The 25,860-nt window shown below is 39.4% G+C and overlaps 1 protein-coding gene across 4 annotated transcripts in view; it reads left to right on the top strand.

Annotated features, from left to right (window-relative positions):
- The window catches only part of LOC139936997 (mothers against decapentaplegic homolog 4-like), a 38,367-nt gene extending 13,305 nt beyond the window's left edge, over positions 1–25,062 (top strand). For 2 of the 4 annotated variants that reach the window (XM_071931916.1, XM_071931917.1), the window contains exons 5-12: positions 6,076–6,282; positions 9,408–9,536; positions 11,529–11,912; positions 13,291–13,449; positions 14,651–14,849; positions 18,228–18,396; positions 20,330–20,468; positions 20,617–25,062. In XM_071931916.1, the coding sequence (XP_071788017.1) occupies positions 6,076–6,282; positions 9,408–9,536; positions 11,529–11,912; positions 13,291–13,449; positions 14,651–14,849; positions 18,228–18,396; positions 20,330–20,468; positions 20,617–20,828 (1,598 nt within the window). In that variant the 3' untranslated portion in view covers positions 20,829–25,062. The remainder of the gene's footprint in view (positions 1–6,075; positions 6,283–9,407; positions 9,537–11,528; positions 11,913–13,290; positions 13,450–14,650; positions 14,850–18,227; positions 18,397–20,329; positions 20,469–20,616) is intronic. The other 2 variants (XM_071931918.1, XM_071931919.1) reach the window with 2 other exon arrangements.
- The last annotated feature ends 798 nt before the right edge of the window (positions 25,063–25,860 follow it).

Genomic DNA, 25,860 nt, shown 5'->3' with positions numbered 1-25,860 from the left:
TGTTTTTAAAACATGAGCCGGGATTCGAACAGGGCTCCACTGAGCTCATAGGCCAGACTCGCAGAGGGGTCTCTTTGTTTAAAAAAGAAATTGTAAGTCTAATCAGTAGGGCCTTTCACAATACACTTACACATATTAAAGGTAGTGGACACTATTAGTAATTACTCAAAATAATTTCAAGCATAAAATATTACTTGGTTTCGAGTAATTGGGAGAGGTTGATAGTATAAAACAATGTGAGAAGCGGTTCCCTCTGTAATGAAGTAGTTTTCGAGAAAGATGTAACTTTCCACGAATTTGATTTTGAGACCTCAGATTTAGAATTTGAGGTCTCGAAATCAAGCATCTGAAAGCACGCAACTTCCTGTGACAAGGTTTTTTTTTAGGTGTTCGGGCAACAGCCCGAACAACTCTTTGTTATTGTTCGTTTTTTTTTTAGGTGTTCGGGCAACAGCCCGAACAACTCTATGTTATTGTTCGTTTTTTTTTTTTTTTAGTTTTTCGTCTTCTTCTCAGAGTCGATTGTCCGCAAGATAAAGCAAAGTTGCGAAGGTTGCATAGAGTTGAAACTTTGCATGCAGGTAGACAACGACCAGTAGATTATACTAAAGTTGTTAAGTCACGATGACCTCATCAGTTGACGAAATACACTAATTCAAAGTTTATTATTTCAAAAAATCATAACTTTTGATCTACATGAGGGATTTTTACAATCAATACATCATCGGAAAGGGCATTAAAAACTCCGTAAACGCCTCACAGACATGACCCCATTTTGATTTTGTCTTCCGGCTCAAAAGAGAGGTTGAACATTTCAAAATTCACGTCTAAAGAACAACGTAAATCCCCCGTTGGTATGTGCATAAACATTACACTTAGGCATACACACAACGTGTAGTGTATTAGCTGTGCGGGAGAGTCACGCTCCAGTGATCATCCATAGAGCGCGAAAAAGCTTCATGTAGAATAGTCTTCGTTCAAGGCGTTTAACCTTTTGACCTTGGCTTCAGGTTCAAATCGATTTTATTGTATTTTATCTACGACTGTGCTGCGTTGATAACACCAGTTCCCGTCCGATCACTGAAGTTAAGCAAAATCGGGCTTGGTCAGTACTTGGATTGGAGACCAATTGGCGACCAAATTTTGTATTATTTATTTTTAGGTGTTCGGGTAACAGCCCGAACAACTCTTTATTATTTTTTGTTTTTTTCTTTTTTTTGGTTTTTCTTCTTCCTCTCGCTGTCGATTGTCTGCAAGAAAAAACATAGATGCGAAGCTTGCATTAAGTTGAAACTTTGCACACTGGTAGACAATAACCAGTAGATGATGCAAAAGTTGTTACGTCACGATTAGTGCTGGGCGAATAGTGAAATTTTGTTATTCGGATACCGCTGGCCAACTATCCGAAATTAACTGGATATTCGAATGTTTTTTTCGCCGCTAGAGGACGCTATTTAAAAAAAAAATAATTAAAAAAAATATTTTTTTGCCGCTAGAGGGCGCTGTTCGTTTGTGAATGGGATGTTATGGGCGGATTGATATTAGTTTTAGACCAGTGTCACTCGGTTCATTCATAAAAATGACCGTATCTAATTTTAAGATGGCGACTTGCTTTTTCTTTTGATCGTGATTGACTCTACGTGAAGGAAAACTTTTGTAATCTTTGAACAAATTACGTCAGAAATGTCATCGTTTTAACTCTTCAAGGAGGTGAGCATAGTTAAATACTTAATATATGCTTTTTTATGCTGTTTTAATAGAAGTTTCATACGGATTCCGACAAAACAATTCATGTCAGTTGTCGACCGACGTCCGCGGATATTCGGATATTAAAGATTATCCGGTTTCTCGGTTGTAATCACAGAATTATCCGGTTTGTTAATAGGTATTCGCGCCCTATGCGGATATCCGGTTAAGAAAAAAAAGGCATTCGCGGTTACGGATAGGAAAACCTATTCGCCACTAACCGGATATTCAAATTATTCGCCCAGGCCTAGTCACGATGACGTCATCAGTTGACGAGATACACTAATTCAAAGTTTATTATTTCAAAAAATCAAAACTTTTGATCTACATGAGGGATTCTTACAATCAATACAACATCGGAAAGGTCAATAAAAACTCCATAAACGCCTTGCAGACATGACCCCTTTTTGATCTTGTTTCTGGTTCAAAATCGAGGTTGAAAATTCTAAAATTCATGTAGAAAGAACTACAAAATTCCCCCATTGATTGCGCGTAAAGATTTTACAATTACATGTACATGTACTTTGTCACCACGTGTAAGCATGCGGTGCATTGCGGTCACCAGGTGTAAGTATGCGGTGCATTGAGGAGCATAGTCACGCTCTGCACCACGTGTTGATCGTTTTAGTCTGCGTTCGAGGCGTTCTCAACATCATGTCAGTTTTCTTCAAAAGTAATTAATTAGCTTTATCTACGACCATAGTGCGTTGATAACACCGGTTCTCGTCCGGTCATTGAAGTTTAGCAAAATCGGGCCCAGTCAGTATTTGGATGGGAGACCACTTGGTGACCAAAATTTGTTTATTTTTGTATTTTTTTTTTTCTCCTATAAATAGCTTCGTTTTAGTCTGTTTTCAGGGCGTTTTCAACAAAGATTTCCCTCCCGGTTAGTTAGTCTCTTCTCCAGTCGTCATTGTGCATAAGCTCCTATATCCTCAACCACACAAGCTATTTTGACAAGCTATTTTGACAATCTATACATCATATGAAAGGGCTTTACGTACGTAGTCTGTTTTCAAGGTGTTTTCAACAAACATTTCCCTTTCGGTTATATGTCTTCAAACACAAAAGCTATTTTGACAATCTATACTGTACATCATATGAAAGGGCTTTACGTACGTAGTCTGTTTTCAAGGCGTTTTCAAAAACATTTCCCTTCCGTTTAGTTAGTCTCTACTCCAGTCGTCAGTATTCATCAGTTCACATTTCCTCAACCACTAAAGCAATTTTGACAATCTATACATCATATGAAAGTGCCTTACGTACTTCACAAAAATGGGTATGTTGGTGACCTTCTCTTGCCCTTTTGACCTTTCTAAACCAGACATTGATGCTTTACCATATCACACATCAAGAAAACATTTTCGTTTGATTTCTTTGAACTTTGACGAGTTATTTACAACACTTTTTTATTGATTAAAACACTGACCCAACAATAGCCGAACACGTAGTGTTTGTTTCTACAAACACTAAATTCTATTTTTTTCTTTTTTTTTCTTCCTCCATAGTTTTTCGATAAACAGTGTTTATCGAGATAAATAATGTTTATCATGTGATAAACATAGTTTTTCTCGAAAAACAGTGTTAATCGGTCGAAAAACATAGTTTATCGGCGATAAACAGTGTTTATCGAATTATTGGGCATATGGCTTGCCACGCTCCAGTGCTCATCCATAAAGCATCCATTCGTGTATAGTCTGCGTTCAAGGCGTTTTCAAAATACATTTCCCCCCTTTCAATAAGTTAGTCTCTTCTACAGTCATCAGTATTTAATAAGTTCATGTTTTCCTCAACCACATAAGCTATTTTGACAATCTTTACATCATATGAAAGAGCTTTACGTACTTCATAAAAATGGATATGTTGGTGACCTTTTGACATGTCTTAAGCAAGGTTATGAAATGAAAAGTTTGCTAGTTGCGCCAATAAGCACAACATCGACCGCTAAGCAGCTCTATGGGGCCCTGCTCTAGCAGCGGTAAGAGATCTGCTCCAGCAGTGCAAACCTTGTATGTTCGAATCCCACCCATTTTATAAAACACATTGGGTTAGGATTAAAGGGGTTAAGTTCTGATTTGAAAAATTAGATGTGTACACCGAACAATTAGTGTTTGTAAATATATAACCACTACATGTAAAGTTGTTCTTTATAAATCTTTTTCGAAAGAACCATATACCTGAAGATACTCGTGTAGTGGTTAAGCAATTTCAGTTTTAGATGTGGTATAGGCAACCATTAAAGAGGGAAACCCCAAACAATCACGTAGGGTCTGAACAATCAATCCACACGATTCAAGCCTTCGTCCCTAGATTTTAACTGGGGTACACTAAAAGTTCACATGTTAAAATGTTCACCTTAGTTTGTATTTGTGAATTATTCATGTTTGGAGCATTATTAAGGGTTCCAACAGCCGGTGTGGAAGTTGTTTTTTGTCATTTATGAGCTAGCAACTATTAGTGCAACTTTTAACATAACAAACAATGTTAGCTCCTCATTATACTGTTTACATCTGTTTTCATAAATATAAAAGTCATTCAAAAAAACTAAGACTTTTATATTCATGAAAACAGATGTTCACGTTTCCTCAAACACAAAAGCTATTTTGACAATCTATACATCATATGAAAGGGCCTCACGTATTCCACAAAAATGGGTACATGTATGTTGGTAACCTTCTTTTGACTTTTTGACCTTTTTTAAACTGGAGGAGCCTGTAAAATGCTTTGAAAAGGCATTATTTAAAGGCTTTTAGGTTGAAATGTACACTTTTTGATGCTTTTTCCATAAAATTATTACACATCGAGAAAACTGTTTGGTTTTGATTTCTTTGTAATTTGACGGGATACTTACAATACTTGTTTCATTTATTCAAACACTGACCCAACAATAGCCGAACACTTTGTGTTTGTTTTTACAAACATTATATCTAGTCTTTCATTATTATCTTGCAACTTCGATGACCGATTGAGCTCAAATTTTCACAGGTTTGTTATTTTAAATGCATAATGTTGAGATACAGCAAGTGAGAAGACTGGTCTTTGACAATTACCAATAGTGTCCAATGTCTTTAAACAAATAAAATTTGACAAATTACGGTCCACTAAAGACACTGGACACTAATGGTAATTTTCAAAGACCAGTTGATTCACTTAATGTACTTAAAATTTAACAATCAAAATTTAACAAATTATGGTCCATTAAAAATTTTGAGCTACAAGCCCTGCTGTCTTGTGGAAATTCCCCGCCAAATTCTAGGCCTGAAACTGTCAACCACAAGTTATTGATTTTGTGTACTAAGCAGCACTGCTGGTGTCGCAGCGCCTTGCTTCTATATCTAGGCCAATTTCTTCTTTCTCTCTCACACACACACACACACTCTCTCTCTCTTCATTTTATGACTCATCATGATGTCAAATAAACTTATTATCTGCATTGTGGGTTATGTTGTTTTTTTGGATGTGTGGTATCACTGTGTGTCCGTGCAGCATGACTGTGTGTCCGTGCAGCCTTGATGGTTTGCTGCTGACTGTAGTACATACTTCATACGCGCGTCTGCTTAGTGCACAACTCTATGGCGTTTGCCAACCAACAGGGTCTGTACGCATGCGTGAATGTAATTAGCATATTTCATGGGAAGGGTCCATTTGTGGACTATAAGCCACCCAGAAACATCACTGCAATTTTTTGTCAGAGGTCAGTTTGTATAGCTGCTACAGATACCAAAGGTTTTTTTTCTTCTTTTGTGTACAGTGTATGCACTTCTTTTGTTAAAAAGACAGTACATCACCATTGTTTTTTTGTCAAGTTCATTATTTCCCATCCTCTGGTTTTCAATATAAAAGAACAGTTTGCACATTACATGTGAAATGTCATCTTTGTTTGTGAGGAAAACAGTGAAAACATAAAATGGTTAATATTGATTTTGTACAAGCTCGTATATTAGGCCTATGTACTAAGACTAGGACTCGAACCCATTGGGTCCTTTTTTTTAAAACTATGCATTACACAACACATGAGATGTAGGTATGTACGTCCCCATCTGAAGGATACGCACGATTAAGTGTCTTGCTTTTAGGGCATATAGGATACACTTGTCAAGACAGGGCCACACTCTGATGTTCAAAAACCACCAGAGCTTGAGTCCAGTACGATTGACTGCTCTGCCACGACATTAATTTATAATGAACATAGATGCATAATTATGTAACGCAAATTGTACATGTTACCAACTTATCTTCTGACCAACATAAACTCATAAACCCAAACCGTGTTCAGAAAATAGTTTCTTATTAACATTTCTGTCTCTTTCTTTCCAAAAAACAAAAAAGTAGCGGGACCTCCTGGCCGTCTCGTGAAGGATGAATTCGGAGGCGAGTGCGTCCAAGTGGAGCACAACATTTCCCACCCGGCGGGGACCAGCAATGGGGGAATGGGACGTAGCATACAGCACGGCATGGGGCAGAGGATGCACCCGGGTGTGCCTGGACCCTCTACTTCTCAGATGGCGGATTTCAACAGGATGATGCCGCCGCATTGTGAGTTTGTCAAGATCTTCATTTTTATTAAAAGATTCTTATTCAATTAAGACTTAACACAGTTCCCCTTACTGTGGAATAGATGGATTGCACTTGACATGATTGACCACCATCTTTGATGGCAAACAATGGATACATGCACGCATGTACTCAATGATAGCTCTTCCATCAACAATTTGCGGCAAATGCAAGGGGTCTGTTCTGCACCTATTGCTCCTGTTAAAACAGCACCATGAAATTGAACGCATGTTTTCACTGTTAAACATGCTCTTGTTTGTCAAAAGATACTGGGCAAAAATTTGGTTCTATTCCTGATCAAATAACATGAAGGTATTCTGATGTATTCTTAATGTGTACAAACAACTGTAACTTTACCATCTTGTCCTTCCTTGTTCCTACAACACATCGTACAAAATAATGCTTTTATGCCTGAAAATTTACCGGGCTGCTGACAGCGACACCCACCCCCCCACCCACCCTCCACCCACACAATCATTTATACAAAAGGTCCCTCGCTACATCAATGTCAGTCCCTCCTCCCCATCCTCTCCCCCCCCCCCCCAACTCTCGTCAGACTTTTCATCTACCCTCATATCAAGCTTCATCAAGTGCCAAGTGTACAATCGCTCCATTTGTCCCCAATTAGCGGACTTCCCCTCTTTACATTAGGCCAACTTCCTGGGGGAAGACAAGGGATGAAAAATACAAACACGTTAACTCCCGGGGTAGGAGCCCAGGACATGGGCGGGGCGCATCCTCTGCGCTGCCCCTGTTATCTGAGAAGAGGAGCACGCTTTGACCTCCTTAAGGAAGTAGGTCAGGTGCCGGGGATTTGTTTGTGTCAGATTTTTGTGGGAATGATGAAATCATTTCCCTTCTTAGGATCATCTCGATCGACTGAATGTTTTTTTTTATTGACACTATTTGTTATTCTACGATCTCAAACTAAATGTTGTTTCTTTAGCGGTGTTGTGAAAACCGTTTGAAGTGTCCAACTACCGCACTAAATGTTTTTTTTTATAGTGCTGTGGTTTAAACCCTCTGAAGTAAAGCAAACTGGTTGTCCATAGAGCGTAAAACAGCTGCACTATTGTTACCAAGACCTCCCGCTGTTTTCATGCGACTCATCCCGGTACATTACTCACAGTAAAAAAAAGTACATGAATGATGGTAGAAACAACATTTGAATGATTTCTTAGCAACAATGGTGACTTTTCGGAATGTGTTGCCCATTATTGAAGTGAGAATAACACATTCCAAGGATTTACATGTGACTAGTTGGTCCAAAATCAATAACTGTGATTCCATTTAAGAGTTATTTTTTATGGCTAGGCCACCACAGGTGCCTACTGGTATCACAATGGTTGCCCGGGAGCCTGAGGCAAAGATTTCCAGTCAGACATTTAGTTTAGCTAAAATCTTTTGAATGTAAAAAGAAAGAAAAGACTGGGCCCAATTTCATGACTCTGCTTAACACTGAAGTTTGCGCTTACAATTATCATTCTCCGTTTATTGTGCAAGCGCCGAATGAATGCCTAGTAAATCGGAGTATGCATGCGCGCAAGCAAAAAAATTCCCTGCTAACCCGTGAAATAGGCTTGACATAAGCCAGATATCTCTGCTTCAGTAAGTGCCGATTCTTTGCTTATGGTATGCAGAGTCATGAAATCTTGGCCTAAGGTGGGTTTCACAAAGAGTCAAGACTAGTCTCATGTCGACTAGCCTATGGTTTTTAATATCACCTTGGACTAGTCTTTAGTTAGGACTAGTTCTTAGTTCTTTGTGAAATCGACCCCTGGTCAGTTTCATTGTGCTGCTTACCTCAGAATTCTGCATTTCTTGTCTGTGGAGTTAAATGCTTCTCAGGGTGCTGTAAGCAGTTTTTAACTGGGCATGCAGCTGTGGGCAATAAGAGAACCAAATGAGTATAGCAACATCGTTTCAGTTGTTGTTGATTTTGCAGTAAAATCTCTATGAGCCTTTTTTAGGTACATGGTGGACATTACAGTATTGCACTGTTCGGTTTTGGGTGTCTACAAACAAATTTACCGGAACCTAGTAGGGTCTTAGTGCTGTGTCCACCATGTCTCAAAATGGCTTATTATCACTGATCCATTTTCTTTTTTAACATTATTAACATATTTTATTCATAAATCATTTGTTTTTCCTTTTATTTATTTAAAAGCCTAATCCTTCTTGCTACTAAGAGAAACAATGAATACATGTAGATGTTTATCAAACTGCCACCTTGTTTGTCAGGTTCCCCTCTATGCAATGGTGAAGAGGGATGCTAATTCTTGTCATACCCAAAGGGGATACCAGACTATTTTTCCCTTCAAGACTCAGTTTTGTTACATAGATTTGAATGGGAGAAAAAACCCCAAGATGGCTGAACTGTGATAAAAGTTGATGGCCGCATCTGAATCAAGCGGCTTTGACTACGAGTTTTCTGCGCTCCAGACATAGCCACAGCCAAAGCCATAAATTCAGTAGCGGCCTACAATAGACCGTATTGATATATGACGTCACCATTCAAATCTGCCCTACAACATGGCGTCTGTGAGCGTGAGCGAGTGAGGAGGGTGTACGTACGTGTGCCATGTAGAAATCCAACCGGGACTGCTGCGTGCTGCGTACTTCATTGATGTACACGTTACGACACGCATACTGTTTGCCCTACAAGATGGTGACTTTCATAGCAACAAAAGGGTTAATCAATACAGTCTATTTGCATATGACGCCACACTCCCAAAGAGCGCCCTCACTGAGGCCAATAAGTGCTCTCATTGAGGCTAAAGAAGCAAATCATTTGACGATAGCCGCTTTTTGGTGTGCGTGACCTCAGCGTCCCTGTAGCATTTTGCTTTATGCAAGGGGTCTCTAAACTTTTATCTTAGTGTGGTCATCTTATTTTTCTCCTCAAACCAATGTGAACCAAACTGATGCTTTAGAGGGGGAAAACAGACTGGTCCCTTATTAAAGAAATGAGAATTCAAACTATCATTGCCATTGTGTATACAGGGGATCTGACGAACGATAACTGCAGTGTGCTAAATGTCTATTACGATTACGTTGCTCATCCTCATTAACAGTATGGCCTAATACCTATGTACATTACATTGCAGCAATAAGCACTAGCTTGCCCATGCCCATGGCACAGCCACTAATGGTGAGCAGCATACCAGATCAACACCCACAGCCCAACCATCCCCATACCAGTACTGCCATCATGACACGAGACCCTGGACAGTTAGGTAAAAAGGAAAACAAACATTGTACTTGTGGTGACTGGTCTGTGTTCCGACAACCCTGTGTTCCGACACCCATATGTTCTGACACCAATAGTTCTGACAACCCTAGTTCCGATAGCCCCTCGTCAGGGCCCACTTTCATAGACAAAAGCACAAACCAACTATGCTTACCAGAGAAAGGTTACCAGCCAAATAATCATGTCACATGCACAATCTTTGACTGGTGTCCTGCTAATTTGTGCTTAGCAGTAAACTGTTGAGCAATATTCTCTGGTTACCAGCCCTATGAAATTGGGCCCAGACCTTTGACTTCGCTCTTGAAAGGGCACAGCAATTTCCTTCTTGTAAGGGCGCTTCAATGAGAAAAATGTAAAAACTTGTATTTGAACTTTGCAAAGGGCACCACAGCAAAAGCACAGGGCACCATGGCAATTGCTATGTGGGTGCCGTGGGTCATTTTGAGGCCTGCCTCGGGTTAACATTAGGGTTGGGGTTCGGATTATGAAACTACAGTACCTCTAGCTAACTCTGACAACCTCAGTGGCCAAGTGGGTGAGACACTGTTCTAGAATTGCAAAGGTTGTGGGTTCAAATACCATCAGAGTAATATGCCTGTGATTTTTTTTCCACAGAACTTTGGGGAAAGTGCTGAGTATACAGTGCAAACACACATCAGTGTAAGGGTAAAAACAAGAATAATCTACATTAGGGTTGTCGCAACACAAGGTTCTCGGAACATAGTGTGGTAACTGTACAGTGTACGTACACCACAACGTCAGCATTGCACATGTTGTCAAGTCACTGTATGTCTGTTATGAGAAAGGAATCTATGTTCTTCACTCTTGTCTTGTCCAAGTCTTGTCTGTTCTCCCCGCACCCAATGCCAGACTTGCTATATAGACAGTCTGCTGACGATGACTAGAGCAAGCTAGTCGAAACTTTGAGACCATTTCAGAACTGACTCCGCGGCAGTACAGTTAATTACGATCCTATAAGCTAAAGTAGTAGTCCAGTCTGTTTTCTATACCATCCGCCCTGGTAATAGTTAAAAAGCAGGACAGTTCTTTTCAGAACTGAGAAGTCTCACGAACCTCCGCTTATCTACTAATAAAGCAAGACAGTTCTGTAAGAACAAACTCTACCTGGCAAGTAGATACACACATTCATTGATACCTCACCATGCAATGCCTCAAATCCTATATATATAGACTGTGCAAGTCTTGTGGGTATTCAACTTCTGGAACCAAGTTGGTTTACATATGCTTGCATCTGTTTCTTCAAATGCTTCAGTGTAACATAGTTTACTTTAATTTTTGAGAAACTTGAACTTAGATGCTGTCAACTGCTTACCAACCAGAATGACTTGTGGTTATAATTGCAAAAGATAAATAAAGGCCTGACTTTTGCGACCCTAGCAGATTCTTTCTTATATTTTCAAGAACGTGAGTAGGGCGGTACTTGCATGATTGCAATATTTGTTTTCCCTACATGTACTTTTGTCCAAAGTATCTCTCTCTGTTGTGTCATCCTTACTTCTGCCATCGTGCCAGGAGACCCTGGGAAGGAGGTGAATAAGAAACACATCGCCAACCTCATTCTCACCTTTGTGGACAATATCTAGATTAAGTAGTATTCCGTTCAGCAATGACAAGCTTATCCTTTCTTTGTTCCATTTCTGCCATTTTTGTTTGTTTTCAATGCATCATTGTACAACATTTTTTGACACGTGTGTGCTCCAATTTTTTTAGTAAAAAACAGGCTGTGCAGTCTAATGTGTGTTTGCTTTTATCACTAGCACAATATTTGGCATTATGTTAAAAGCACCATGCAGAGATAACCGTTTTGATCTTCAAGCTTAGCAGTTTTATTTAACGCTTTAAATATTTAAGGACCCTCTATAAGATATTTGCTATGTTAAAAGTCGGTTTATATACTACATGTAGGTAATGTTTCACCACAATTTATTTTTAACAATGAAATTTCTTTTTCGCCCAGTTTCGTCGATGCCCCCAATGGTCCCGCCCCAGCACACCATAATAACTCAGCTCCCGGCGATGCCTCTATCACCGACCTCCGCCTTCCCGCCCGTCAGCGTCCAGTCCCCGAATTCAGCCCCACCCTCCATTCAATCCCCTTCCCCTCAAGCTGCCCCCCAGCAGCAGCCTCTACCCCCTCAGGGTCCCCCGTCCCAGGGTCCTGCCTCGCAAGGCCCGCCACCTCTCGCCCAGCAAGTTGGGGGGACACCCGTTGGCTCAGTGGGCCCCCCTGGACCATCAGGACCTCCTGGGCCTGCAGCACCCCTTGGGAGCTCTGGACCGTCGGGGCCGACTGGACCTGCTTCACCAACTGGATCGACGTCAAACCAGTCGATGAACAGAAGTAAGTTCTAAACCAAGGAAGTTGGCAGAGCGAGTAGTGTTGGTCCTGAAAAGAACCAGTGGTTAACTACTCTGGAGTTGTTAACCATTGGTTCTATTCAGAGAAACAACACTACCCAATAGAGATATTCTTTTTGGTGTTACCAAACCTCTTTTAGTTAAACATCCACCAAGATAAATTTTAAATCCTACTTCAAAGTAAGTTCATGGGGAGGGGTTGCTTTGGATAGCGGATGTTCATTGATGATGATAAATCACTGGACAAATTAGATTATGTGGATTGAGCCTTTTTCTAATGCGCTCCGGCAATCACAGTATGAGAAAACATGTTAAGTGTGCCAACAATTTATTTTGGGCGCAATATGTAGCAGTGGAAGTGTTGGACTTAAGACTTGAAGAATTGATGTAATCTGGGTATAATTTCATAGAGCTGTTTAAACACTCTGAAAACTGGCCAAAGGAATTGGTATTTTTTGTTTTGCAACCGATATGCGCATGAAAGAGTTATTGGGTCTTGACACAATACAAACTTTACAGGCAACTTTGAGGCAACCGATTGCATTGCATGCACAAGAAACCCTTTGGTAGTGCAACAGATACGTTTGACATAATAATGTAAGTTAAAGGCAGTGGACACTATTGGTAATTACTCAAAATAATTATTAGCATAAAACCTTACTTGGTAGCGAAAAATGGGGAGCTGTTGATTGTATAAAACATTGTGAAAAACGGCTCCCTCTGAAGTAACGTAGTTTTCGAGAAAGAAGTAATTTTTCATGAATTTGATTTCAAGACCTCAGAATTAGATTATGAGGTCTCGAAATCAACCATCTAAACGCACACAACTTCGTGTTACAAGGGTGTTTTTTCTTTCATTATTATCTCGCAAGTTCGATGACTGATTGAGCTCAAATTTTCACAGGTTAGTTATTTTGTGCATAATGTTGAGATACACCAAGTGTGAAGGCTAGTCTTTGACAATTACCAATAGTGTCCACTGCCTTTAAAACGTCATTTGCATACAGATCTATTGGACCAAAGTAAACTTGCACTCTGCAGGGTCTGAAAATTTTATTTCAATTTTGAGATTGCTTTGAAAGTGAGTTTCTGTCACTATTGGCTTTCTCTGCCAGGATTCTTTGTTTTTGCTTCTAATCATTTTAGTGTACCACCTCCACTGGAGGTTGTTTCCTACATGTATGTATCTGCCTGCCAAGCCTCGGTACTTTGCTATAGGTGTTTTGACATTTTTGTGTTCATCTTAAAACTATTGTATTGTTTGTTCTTGTGCATCTTTTGATTTGCAATTTTTAAATTTTTGTTTTTAAAAATGTTTGCTAGCAAATAAAAAGAAATGGCGTTGGTAATTATTTCCTCAGCAAGTACTACAATATGGACGGGGAACAACACGATGTCTTACAATCCAGGCATGCCAGGGGGCACCAGCCAGGCAGCCAACCCCACCAATCCTTACTGGCAACAGACCAATCAACTACAGGGTGAAATGCCTCTTAATGCCCCACTATCATCTCAACCAGGTACGTAGAATATGTTGTTTCGTGTTACATCCGTTTCAGATTCAAATAGATTTGGTGGAGTGACTCTAGGTCGACCAAAATAAATGTTGGTTTCGATGGGCGAACGTTACAAAACATTTGAATTTGCTCGGCTCATGACAAGATCGACTTCTGAAACCAAGGCGCTCCAGAGTCCTTCCAAACAACTGCACCAGTTGATCTTTTGACTTCTAGCACATCCAGTTGCTCCTAACTGTTTCATGTACTTTTCATGTACGCAATTCAGAATTTCGCGCCTGTCTGAAATTGGCTTAAGTTCTCAGGTTAGTTAGTAAGGTACATATTGCATCCTGTTCTACGAGCCAGGGTAATGGACGATACCCTTCCTACATTCTTACCGACTGTGAAGGGGGGTAATCCTGTTTCAGCCCTAGGTGTACATGTAGGTGATTTAGGTGATTTGGGTCAATAGCCCAATTTGGTTAAGTGTAGCCCTCGCCTGTAAGTGGACCTATGGCCTTGTGATAGTAGGTGATATCTTATAGAACAAATATACAAAAACATTGTTTAGATGGGCATGGGGGGGGGGGAGGAGGGAAAGAAACAGTTTGGGGACAATCAAATATCTGATTTCCCCTTAAAATGATAACCTGCAACACCTTAGAAAATAAACATCATTGGTGGTGTCAAGTGTTTTGTCTAGCAAAGTTTGTTTTGGAACAAAAGAAGACACTGATGTAGTTGCCAAATTTCAATTTATTTGATACTGGGATTAAGCAGGGCGTTTGTGTGCTTTGAATGTGTTTTAATGCTACATACAAAATGTGGAACTGATATAAAAAGAGGTCCACATACTGTAGGACCGAGAAACACTATGTGGGTCTTAACACACAGCCTCACAGTGTTTTGTTTTTTAACTGTGTTGAAGAAAAGTATTTCGTATGAAAATTGTAAATTAGTTTTGGAACTTTGCCCAGGGCACCACAGCATTTGCTGTTTGTGCCGTGGGTTATTTCTAGGCCTGCTATTAGCCCCCAAAAAATTCATGTTTTAACTGCTTTGAATGTTGGCCGTTTGAATTACCTACTCTTGATTGTATTTTTGTGGCTGGTTTTAAGGTGTGTTTTTTATGACTGGGAAAACACTTCTCATGTTTACAAGATAAATGAACCAATCTAATCTAATCTAATTTAACCAACTTGGTGACTTTTGTATTTGACAGCCCCAGAGTACTGGTGCTCCATCGCCTACTTTGAGCTGGACACTCAGGTGGGTGAGATCTTTAAGGTACCTTACTCTTCCACACCGCCCCGCTACCCATCGGTCACCATCGATGGCTACGTTGACCCCTCGGGAGTCGACCGCTTCTGCTTGGGCCAGCTGTCCAATGTTCACCGGACAGAGTCCAGCGAACGATCACGGTGAGAAATCAGTGCAGTTTCAGGCCTGGGTCCGATTTCACAGAGAGCTTAAATTTATCTTAGCTGCAGATCGATTGAAGTTGCTAAGTAACTGACAATTTGTCGTCTAAAGGATGAATTTTATTGCTTTTTGAAATATGCCCCTGTATTTTAATCTTTGAGAGGGCAAGGCAATTTTCGTTTCGCAAAGGGCACTGTCATTTGAAAATCAATCCTATGAGATACTTTTGAAGGGGCACCATGGCCAAGACCCGGGGATTGGAGGCTCCTTGGCCTTCGTGTAATCCCAGGCCTGAAGTTTGTTGAAGTCAAGGTGGAGGATTTTCACTTTGGCACAAAACAGAGGGTTGAGAAGTGTCAGGCTTTTTATTGCATTTCAGGCTTCTTCTTTTTTCTGTCTCGTGAAAAAAAACCTGTTATTTTCTTTAGATATAGAGAGGTCATGCTCTTTGATCTGCTTCTCCAGCATTGAGGATATTGTTCTCGTAATCTCCTTGAAATCTAAACTCCAGTTTGTACTGACATCATTTGAACATACCTGAAGTAATAGAGTTGAAAGACATATAGGAAGTTTTGGGACAGGGGGGCTGCTTGTTTGGTCTAGCGAGCTACATATGTTTTGAAACATTTGGTTGCTGGATTCTTATGGAGCAAAACGGGGAATGTTGCCTGGTCTAAATTACAGGGTCTAATTTCATGGCTCTGCTTACTGGAAATTCTTCACTTAACGACAGTGGACAATTGGTAGTTGTCAACCAGTCTTCTCACTTGGTGTATCTCAACATATGCATAAAATAACAAACCTGTGAAAGTTTCAGCTCAATCTGTCGTCGAAGTTGCGAGATAATAATAAAAGAAAAAACACTCTGGTCACACGAAGTTGTGTGCTTTCAGATGCTTGGTTTCGTGACCTCAAATTCTAAACCTGAGGTCTCGAAATCAAATTCGTGGAAAATTACTTCTTTCTTGAAAACTATGTTACTTCAGAGGGAGCTGTTTCTCACAATGTTTTATACTACCAACCCCTCCCCATTACTCATTATCAAATGAGGTTTTATGCTAAAAATTATTTTGAGGAATTACCAATAGTGTCCACTGCCTTTAATACAGCACGTTGGTCTAAGGGCAGTAAGCATACAATTCTACAGTAAGCAGAGCCTTGAATCTGGGCCCAGATCTGGTAAACTAGTTCACATTATCTCTATTTTCAAAACAAAGACATTTTCACCTCTTTTGTTATATAAATGCACTGATAAATGTCACATTGTTTACAAAAAGTGTCTAAATCTCAAACATTCCTGATCAAGAACCTGATAAGAAAGTTGATTGTTACAGGGAAAATTATATATTTAGTTGACATTTTGTACCACATGAAGACAAGTATTGTCAAAACAAATAATGATAACATCAAAAAAGTTTCCCATTTCTTTGTAATTCGGTATCAAAAGCTGATAAGAACTATACACAGTTTTGTTTGTAAGTTGAGACATGCAGGCTAAGATGTTTTATTATTCCATTGAGATGTATTGAGTGCTTGAGAAAGTCAGGTCTGTGTTTTGTTGGTTTGTAAATATTTGAAATCACATGAGTAACATTGTCTATTGTTTAATATCAATGATCTTGTTCAAACAGTCAGAAAGTTTCAGGGAATATTTTTGGGGCACAAACAATCAAGGCCCAAAACCGAGACGTTTGTTTTTGCTTTTTACAATATGACTGTTGATACTGCATGGGTTGTCTATCTAGGAAATGCAACAAAAATGTGGAATCCATTCTTATTCAGGCATGTATTCACAATTAGGCTCGTGTTCCCTCTCATCATTTACACATATAGGAAAATGAATGTATTCTTATTCAGGCTTCTATCCCCAATCAGCTCATGTTCCTGCTGAACGTTTACACATAGTTCTGGGGCCGTTGCTTTTTACAATCTATGCTAGTCCAATTGCCAATATTGCTCGTAAACACGGCTTGCGGGTGCATGCATATGCAGATGACACACAGCTCTATTTACCATTTGATTTAAATAAACCCAATAGTGAGGAATCGGCTCGCCAGTGTGCCGAAGCCTGCATATTTGAGATTAAGTCGTGGATGACAATTAACAAGTTAAAACTAAATGATGATAAAACTGAATTTCTCATTATAACTCCAAAACATCAACGCCATAGAATCATAAATCATAACATCCATGTTGACAGTGCCCCTATTCACGCCTCACCTTGTGCGCATAATTTGGGAGTTATTTTTGATGACACACTGTCCATGGATAAGCATGTCAGCAGAATCTGTCAATCAACATACTATTATTTAAGAACTGTTAATACCATTCGAAAGACCTTATCACATAAAACTGCTGCTACTATCATTCATTCTTTGATCACTTTTCGCCTTGACAATGGTAATTCCCTATTATACGGAGTTACCGAACACCAGCTCCACAAACTACAACTTTTACAAAATGCTGCCGCTCGTGTTTTAACAAAATCTAAAAAACATGATCATATTACACCTATATTGCAGGAACTTCACTGGCTACCCATTCGACAACCAATTCAATTCAAAATTCTACATGTACTTATTGCATTTAAATCTCAGTTCGGCTTGACTCCGTCTTATATTTCAAATCTCCTTGTACCTTATGCCCCCTCTCGCACTCTTCGTTCATCTGCTAAGTCCCTTTTAACTATTCCTAGGACTTCCTCATCATATGGCGATCGTGCCTTTTCCACTTGTGCTCCCAAACTTTGGAACGCTCTACCTAACAACATCAGGCGCTGTAGTTCACTTCCATTGTTTAAAAACATGCTTAAGACTCATTTATTTAAATCCTCTTACACTTAGCTCGTTACATGTCTTGACAGTAGATTATTCATTGTATAATTTTGTATTATGTTCTACGTTTCTTTTTGTTGTATGTATTGTTTTTTGATCTGCGCCTCGGAATAGGGTCTTGTACACTAGATAGATGGCGCATTATAAATGCATTATTATTAATATTATTAAAAGTAATCCATTCTTATTCAGGCTTCTATTCTCAATCAGGCTTGTGTTCCTTCTAAACATTTACACATGAGAAAATGAACTTTGCAATTCTGGAGCAGTGTCTTAGGCAACTGCTAAAATATGGGAATCGAACTGCCTCTAGCTACCGGGCAATCTCGGTGGTCTAGTTGGTAAGACACTGCTCTAGATTTGCAAAGGTCGTGGGTTCGAGTCCCACCCAAGTAATTTGCCTGTTATTTTTTTCCGCAGAACTCAAGAAAGTACTGAGTATACAGTGCTAACACACACATCGTTGTAAGGGTAAAACCAAAATTAAGAATCCATTCTTATTCAGGCTTCTGTTCTTAATTGGCTCTCTTTTCTCCCACACAGGTTACACATAGGCAAAGGTGTCCAGCTTGATCTGAAAGGTGAAGGAGACGTGTGGGTGAGATGTCTGAGTGAGCACGCCGTCTTTGTCCAAAGTTATTACCTGGATCGGGAGGCGGGCCGAGCCCCAGGAGACGCTGTACACAAGATATACCCTAGTGCATACATAAAGGTCAGTCAATGTACATGTACATAATAACTTGTTTTGCATTGACTGAAAGGTTCTACAATTTCTGAATAACCTTGTTCTTCATTGCTGAATTTTTTTAATGACATTTCCATTTTTCAATCATGGTTCTTGAATTTTTTTATAACTTTTCCATTTTTGAATGCAAATTTTGTGCTTTTTATAATGTTTAATTCTGTATATTTTTCTCCATACTTGCTCTACATGTGTATGCTTGATTTTTGCTAATAACATTTCCATTTGTTAATGTGAGATTTGTGCCTTTTACAATTGTAGTGTGATGTTTTTACAATGTTTCTTGTATATTTGTCTCATCATCCATGTTCTATGCTTGATTTTGTTAAAAACATTTCCATTTGTTAATGTGAATTTTGTGCCTTTTACAATTGTAGTGTGATGTTTTCACAATGTTTAATCTTGTATATATTTTTCTCAGCATCCATGTTCTATGCTTGATTTTGTTAAAAACATTTCATTTCTTTCATGTGAGATTTGTGCTTGTAATAGATGTAGTGTGATGTTTTCACAATGTTTAATCTTGTATATTTTTCTCATCATCCATGTTCTATGCTTGATTTTGTAAAAAACATTTCCATTTGTTATTGTGAATATATGCTTGATTTTTTTCAGTATCATTTCCTTTCTTTAGTGTGAATTTTGTGCTTTTAATAGATGTACAGTAGTGTGATTTTTTACACTGTTTAATCTTGTACATTTTCTCCCCATCCTTTTTCCATATAATTATTTAATGTTTGTCTGTTTCTTGAGTTGTAGCATTAGGAGACCAATCTGATAGTATATATGTTGACTTTGAAAAATAAATCCTTTAGGGGTGCTACCTTTTTTGGTTTAAGTTGGTCAGTTTTAGTTTCATGTCACACGAGGCAGTTTAAAGGCAACCAGTTGCAGGCAATCTTGAAGAAGAGAATCCATTCACATTTGAATGTTCTTGGGAATCGTGAGACTTTGTTTGGAAACCTACTCCTGTGTTGCTACCAAAGTGATCCTGCAGCATGCACTGCAGTCGGTTGCCTCCAAGTTGCCTCATGTGACAAGGCCCTTAGGCTTAGTCAGTTTGTCTCTTTCTGGTTTTGTTTTGGTTAAATTGTACTTTTTCACCTATACTAGTAACATTAAGGAATGAAATGTATATGAAATGATCAGAAGAAAGACAAGGCTGTGTTTTAGTTTAGGCCTAGTAGTAACCAGGGCCAAAATGCATATCGCTGCTTAACGGTAAGCAAATTTGCGTGCTTACTGTAGCAGAAAGATTTGCTTAAGCCTTAGCGTATTTTACAGGTTAGCAGAAAAATTGGGCGGCCATATGCGCGGTACCGTGGATTTGCATTGTGACGTCATTATTTTCGTGCGGTAAGCACCAGAAGGTTAGCATGCCTTTTTGTGTGCTTACTGTTAGCAGCTCTATGAAACAGAAATTGCACTGTAAGCACAACATCAGCCGCTAAACAGCGCTATGGAATTGGGCCCTGATTTTTAGTTTTTATTTCTGGTAATGTAGAGAGTCTGTAAATCCTATATTTAAAAACACAAAAAAAAACCCACTGAATTTCCTTAATGGGAGAAAGATTAATGAGTGTTGAGCAAATCGGCCCTTCCGTGGCAAAACAACTTGAAAACCAAAAACATTTAGAGAAAAGCAAGAACAGAGATAAGCTGTTTGTCATAAAAACGGGACAAAAGTGTAAAAAGAGGTAGAGTTAGGACATGCTTATTCACATCCATACATAGTATGCCTTCGAAACTTTGAATTTTGAAAAGCGCCCTAAATTTACCAAGAGATGATCTTGTACCAAAAGTTCTGAGTTGGGCTGTTTTCCATTGAAGGGTCGCATTACCCAACAGTACCAATCAATGGTTAACTAGCTAACCCAAAATTTGGCCTATTTAACCCCGACAGGTGTTTGATCTGCGCCAATGCCATGCCCAGATGAGGACCCAAGCAGCGACAGCGAGGGCGGCTGCCTCTGCCCAAGCCGCAGCCGTAGCAGGTCATGTACCGGGCCCCCAATCGGTTGGTGGGATCGCCCCTGCTGTCCGTAAGTAAATCCTCCATTACTCATTACCAAGTAAGGTTGTATGCTAATAATTATTTTGAGTAATTACCAATAGTGTCCACTGCCTTTAACAGAAACTTGATTGAAACTTGATTGTTACAAGGAAATACTATTTTGTGTTACTCTTCAGGTTACTCTGCTGCAGCCGGCATCGGAGTGGACGACCTGAGACGTCTCTGCATCCTACGCATGAGCTTCGTCAAGGGCTGGGGACCAGATTACCCCCGGCAGAGCATCAAAGAGACACCCTGCTGGATTGAGATCCACCTCCACAGAGCCTTACAACTCCTGGACGAGGTACTACACACAATGCCTCTCATGGACCCACTAGGAATGGACTGAAAAACCTCGGAGGAGTTTCAGAAATGGTGGAAAAAAATAAATAAAACAATTGCCTCTAGGAATGGACTGAAAACCTTGGAGGAGTTTCAAAATGGTGGCCGGACCCTCTCTGGCGGGAAAAAAAACCTTTGCCTCTAGGAAAGGACTAAAAACCTCAGGAGGGGTTTCAAAATGGTGGCCGGAACCTTCAATAGGAAACAAAAAAGAAAAACTTTGTTCAAAGTGCTGCAAGTTGTGTTGTGTAGAATTTAGAGATACTTTGTGAAAAGAGTCGTCGAAAAAGAAGAGTCGTGTTAAAGGATTGTTGGGACGGATTTTTTTTGTCATGTTAACCCAGACCTTTGAAATGGTAAGGGCATCGAAACATTTTCTCCTTGGCAAAGGGCACCCTATGAGGAAATCGTTAACTTCTACTGAAGTATTTCAAGGGCACAAAGGCAGTGAACAGGGGGCATGGAGGCAATCGCCTTCATTGCCTTTGTGAAGTATCAAAACCTTCAAGTTCGGAACCCTCATCTCATAAGTAATGACGATCAAGGCGCTTAAACTTACTCTGGTATCGAAAGAAGAAATGTCCCTAGTTTCTCAAACGGTAGTGATCGTAGCTTGGATTAGCGCTGGACTCAATAAGGAACTATTAATCTCAACTTCATATGTAATTGGTAAAGGAAGTTCAAAATGTGGAAAGTTTCAGCAGTGTACTGAAAGTTTGTCTGGTGGGAGTCGAGAACTGGTTGTTTTCTGCTTTTTATTTCCATCATGGAACTGTCCTACTCATCAGCAGAGAACGTTTGAAACTTCTAGAACTTCTAGTTGAACTAAATATATTTTGAAATTATTAAAATACAGGTTTTTTTGTAGGAGTGTTTATCTCACCATCTGAAGAAAATTGTTATTCATCAATTGTAAGCAGCCATCACGGTGTAACGTTTTGCATTCTTGGCATGAACTGTACACTTCAAGCAAAAATGCAGCTAAGTTTGACGAAGACTGTGATGTTAAGTAGGATTTAAAACTTTGCATGGTGGAAGTCTACCTCCATGGTATAACTAAGAGAGGTTTGCGGTAGCACCTTGTGAATATCTCTTTTGATTTAGTTTAGTTCTGAAGAGAATTCAACAACTCAATTAGTTTGCTCAGTTCGTCTTCCGAAGATTGCTTGATGGACTCTGTTGCTGGATGCTGCTTAAGTACTTGGGCTTGGTGGTGCGCAAAGGCGGGAGCTGGATAAGGTGGGCTTAGGTCGATGAAGCATGCAGGTTTGACATGCTTGAGTGGGGCTAAAATCTAAACAGAAACCCACATGACTGTGATGTTCTCTGATTTGGTGAGGACGCTTGGTGTTTATATCCCTTTTTGGGAGTTTGCCGAGTTCCCTTGATGGAAGATCATTCACACAACAGCAACAACAACAACCTTGGAAGAGAGTTCGTGAGGCTTTGTCAAGACCTACTTTGGAGTGACATCTGGAAAGCTGCATATTATGAATCAAACTACAGACTGAGTTACTTATGTGCTGCTATCGATGGTTAGGATTGCTCATTGTTGTAAATCAGAATCCCTCCCGAAATGTTGGTGAAACATCCTCCCAAAGTGTTGATGAAACTTTTTTGGGTCCCTGCTCCCTTTACAAAAAGACACTGGATCACATTGAGGTAGATTCAGTAATCAGAACCATGGTGTTGGATTGAACGTACCATCATCCCACGAGTGTACTTCCATGGAGATCAACAAAGTCGAATGCCTTAGGCATGGTTTACGGTTTGACATGCCACTAGCTATCGATACATGTACACCCACTTGCTAGTGATGAACTTCAGGCTAGTGTGTTATAGCGTCATTTGCTTCTAATGAAATCTCTGGATCAAACCAAACAGACTGAGTGTCCCAAGTTCTGTGGTGAAAAAAAATTCGCAGGCATAATTCTGGGGTTGGATTCGAACCCTTGACAAAATCACAGTGCTTATTGTATCACGACTTGATGAAGTTACGGCATTTATGAGCCAGAACATAATAAAGTATCGTCATTTGTATAAACTTCTTTGTTGGGTGGTTGTCATGGGCTTAGTCAGTCTTGATCGGCGACGTTCAATTTTGTCACTGTAGTCATCGATATCACAACACATATTACTGGAGAAGAGATAGTATCCAAAAACATCTGGCTCAAAGCTGTTTTGATCCAGGTTTATAGACTTGTGCAGTCCCTCCAAGTCAGCCTCCCATACAGTCGCTGTTGCGCTCTCTGCAAGATGAACAACACAAGAAACAGCATCCCCGATCAATGCTAGAGCTTGCTTTGCCGAGGCTACAGAAATCTTCAGAAAGAATGGAACTCAAGGTCTGGATGAGATTCTGGAAAATGTGATGTTTCCGAGACACCAATTGTAGAAAGTTCAGAAAGTCATCAGTGGGAAATGACGAATGTACATGTAAAAGAAAAATGTGAGGACGTTTTTTGTTGTTTTTTTCACGTACAGTTTATGCTGATGTTCTTCCAAAAAAAAAAGACAGAAAGACAGAAACAGAAAAACAGAAATGTGAAAGCTGGATGTGGTTTTGGACAGATTTTCTTTTTTTATAATAATGTGTAAATTTAAATGTTGTAGTTTTTTTGTAATTTTTACAAAATGAAAAAATTGTATGAAAATAGATGGACTATGTGTATTATAACATACAGAAGTGGTAGTCTTTGGCATAGGTTTACATACAGAGAGTGGGAGAACACTGTGGGACCAGTTAATTATAAAAATATTGCTTGCCAAGTGTTCATTTGCTGAGCATTAATTCACGGGGGACCAGCCGTGCACAGGGTTCTTTGAAGGGCTAGTTGGTTGGTGACCTGTTCTGCTGAGCAAGATTTGTGTGTGCTTAGCATTGGGCCTTGTGTCAGTTTTGTTTTTTTAAGGGTGTGGAATTTGGACACAATGAAAAAAATAAAGGGAAAATAATAGGGTCAACAACAATCCAAGTTCTGACAATCCAAGTTCGTGATTTTTGTTTTCAAAACTTGCATTCGGTTTGCTCTTTATAAGCGAGTGTCAATTAATAAACCAAAACCTAGACTGGGCCCCTGTCTTCATCCTTAAGGATAAAGACAGGTCCCTGCCGCTGGTCCAGTGATTCCATTGGATACAATGATATTTGATAAACGTGCAGTGACATGAGCTAGCTGCCCAAACAGTTCACTGCTGTCACGTCCGCAATAGAATTTCACTGCCTATCTCTATTTGAAATGACTGAGGTCAAAGGTGAAACTACATGCTGGTTTTGGAGGCAGGTCTCTGGCCTTATTCAGGAGCCTCCAAGTGTGACGTCAAATGTTCAGGCTAACCAAAACCTTGCTTGACTTGAGACTCGTTCATAACATTTTTAAAATCGAATGTAAATGTTCACAGATTCATCGAGCAGCTTAAGCAGAGCAAATTGCCTCGCAAATTTCTGCTTATCAGAAACTAACACAAGTCACAAACGGTACATACGACATGGCATTTTGGTAGGATTTATTCATTTTAAATGCATGGATTAATAAAACAACAATTAAATTGAACAAAGTTAATGTAAACAAATCATGAAAGAAAAAGAATTGGAGATGGTGCTGGCATACTTTTTTGAAAAAAAAAAAAAATCATGGTTGTGACTGTAAAGTGTTTAAAATTGAAACACTTATTTTGGTTAATTGTGCACCATTAAACAAAATTTGAACTCTACTTAGTTTTTGGGTCGAGTGGTTGTGTCACTATTACAAAAATTAAATCATATTTAAATGTAATGAGGTCCGTACGTTTGTTTAAGCCAAATATGAGAGTGTTGACAACTACAGCAAAAATACGCTTTTAAATCTCCTTGTTAGGGAATTTTTAATGTTCCCTTGAATGTAAAATACAAAATAATTTTGTTTTATGTTCTATTTTTGCCTACGGGGAGAAATCTGAATCCATACCCCCTTCTGTTGGATCCTTCTTCAAGCTTACTAAAAAGTAGAAACAACAAAACCCAATCATGTACACTCATTTGCCTTTTTCAAAAAAGCCATAAGTTATTAAGTTTGTAATGGCTGTGCATTGTTGATCCGCTGCTGCACACTTGGCATATCAGTTCACACTATATTTATATGTAATAATAAAATAAAACAATACCACATTTTTCTTTACCTTTTGTTTGCACCTTTTTTATTAACATTTATGACAATTTATTCATGGAATAGACCTTGATATTTTAACAGATCTTTTAATAAATGAAGTGTGTTTAACAAAATATTGCTTGGTATTTGAGATTGTTATGTTGTGCTCTGATATGGTTTTTAAGGGTGGTCAGGTTGTAGAGGTAGACTTGTGGACAATTTTTTTATTTTTTTTTATGCAAGTCGCCAGACACACAAGGCCTGAAGGCTTCAAGGTGTGGGCTACAATTATTTTTGTCAAGAGGCTGTTGCCACGTACTCCTAGGGCTGAAACAGGGTTACCCCTTTTACAGTTCATAAGGATGTACATGTAGGCTTGGGTATCGTCAGTCCAAAGCCTGGCCGGTAGAGCAGAAAGCACTACCTCCCCAATTTTATGTAGCAAGTGTCACGACCGGGATTCGAACCCATATTCTGCTGATCAAACACCAGAGCTTGAATCTGGTGCTCATACCGAGAATACCGCAGGGAGAGTCAGAACGCTATTACCGCGACAGACATTTAACGACTTGTCCACAAGTCTAGTGTTAAGGTATCTCTCTTCACGTTTCACCTCTAGGACTCTTGTTCGAATCCCGCAGGTGGCGTTTGTTTTTTCGTGGAAAATTTCTCTGAGGTTTTCCTCCCACATCTGAAACTTCCTTCCTCGGCTTCTTAACCAGAATCAATCTGGTCTTTGAAATGGATGAGGGCTATATTTTGCTCCTCTGTCTTAAAAATAGTTACCTTCATGTTACCCATGTTGCTTTTTAAATTTTAATTTTACTGCAGTGCCTTTTTGGGCGTCCTTTATCCATGTTTCTATTTGTAGACGTTTACAATGCATATTCATCCCATTAATGCTTGTCTATT

Source organism: Asterias amurensis, chromosome 5 (assembly GCF_032118995.1).
Source record: "Asterias amurensis chromosome 5, ASM3211899v1".
Classification (NCBI taxonomy): Eukaryota; Metazoa; Echinodermata; class Asteroidea; order Forcipulatida; family Asteriidae; genus Asterias; species Asterias amurensis.
Note: the sequence above shows the minus strand (reverse complement) of the source record. Positions and strands in the feature narration are given on the sequence as shown.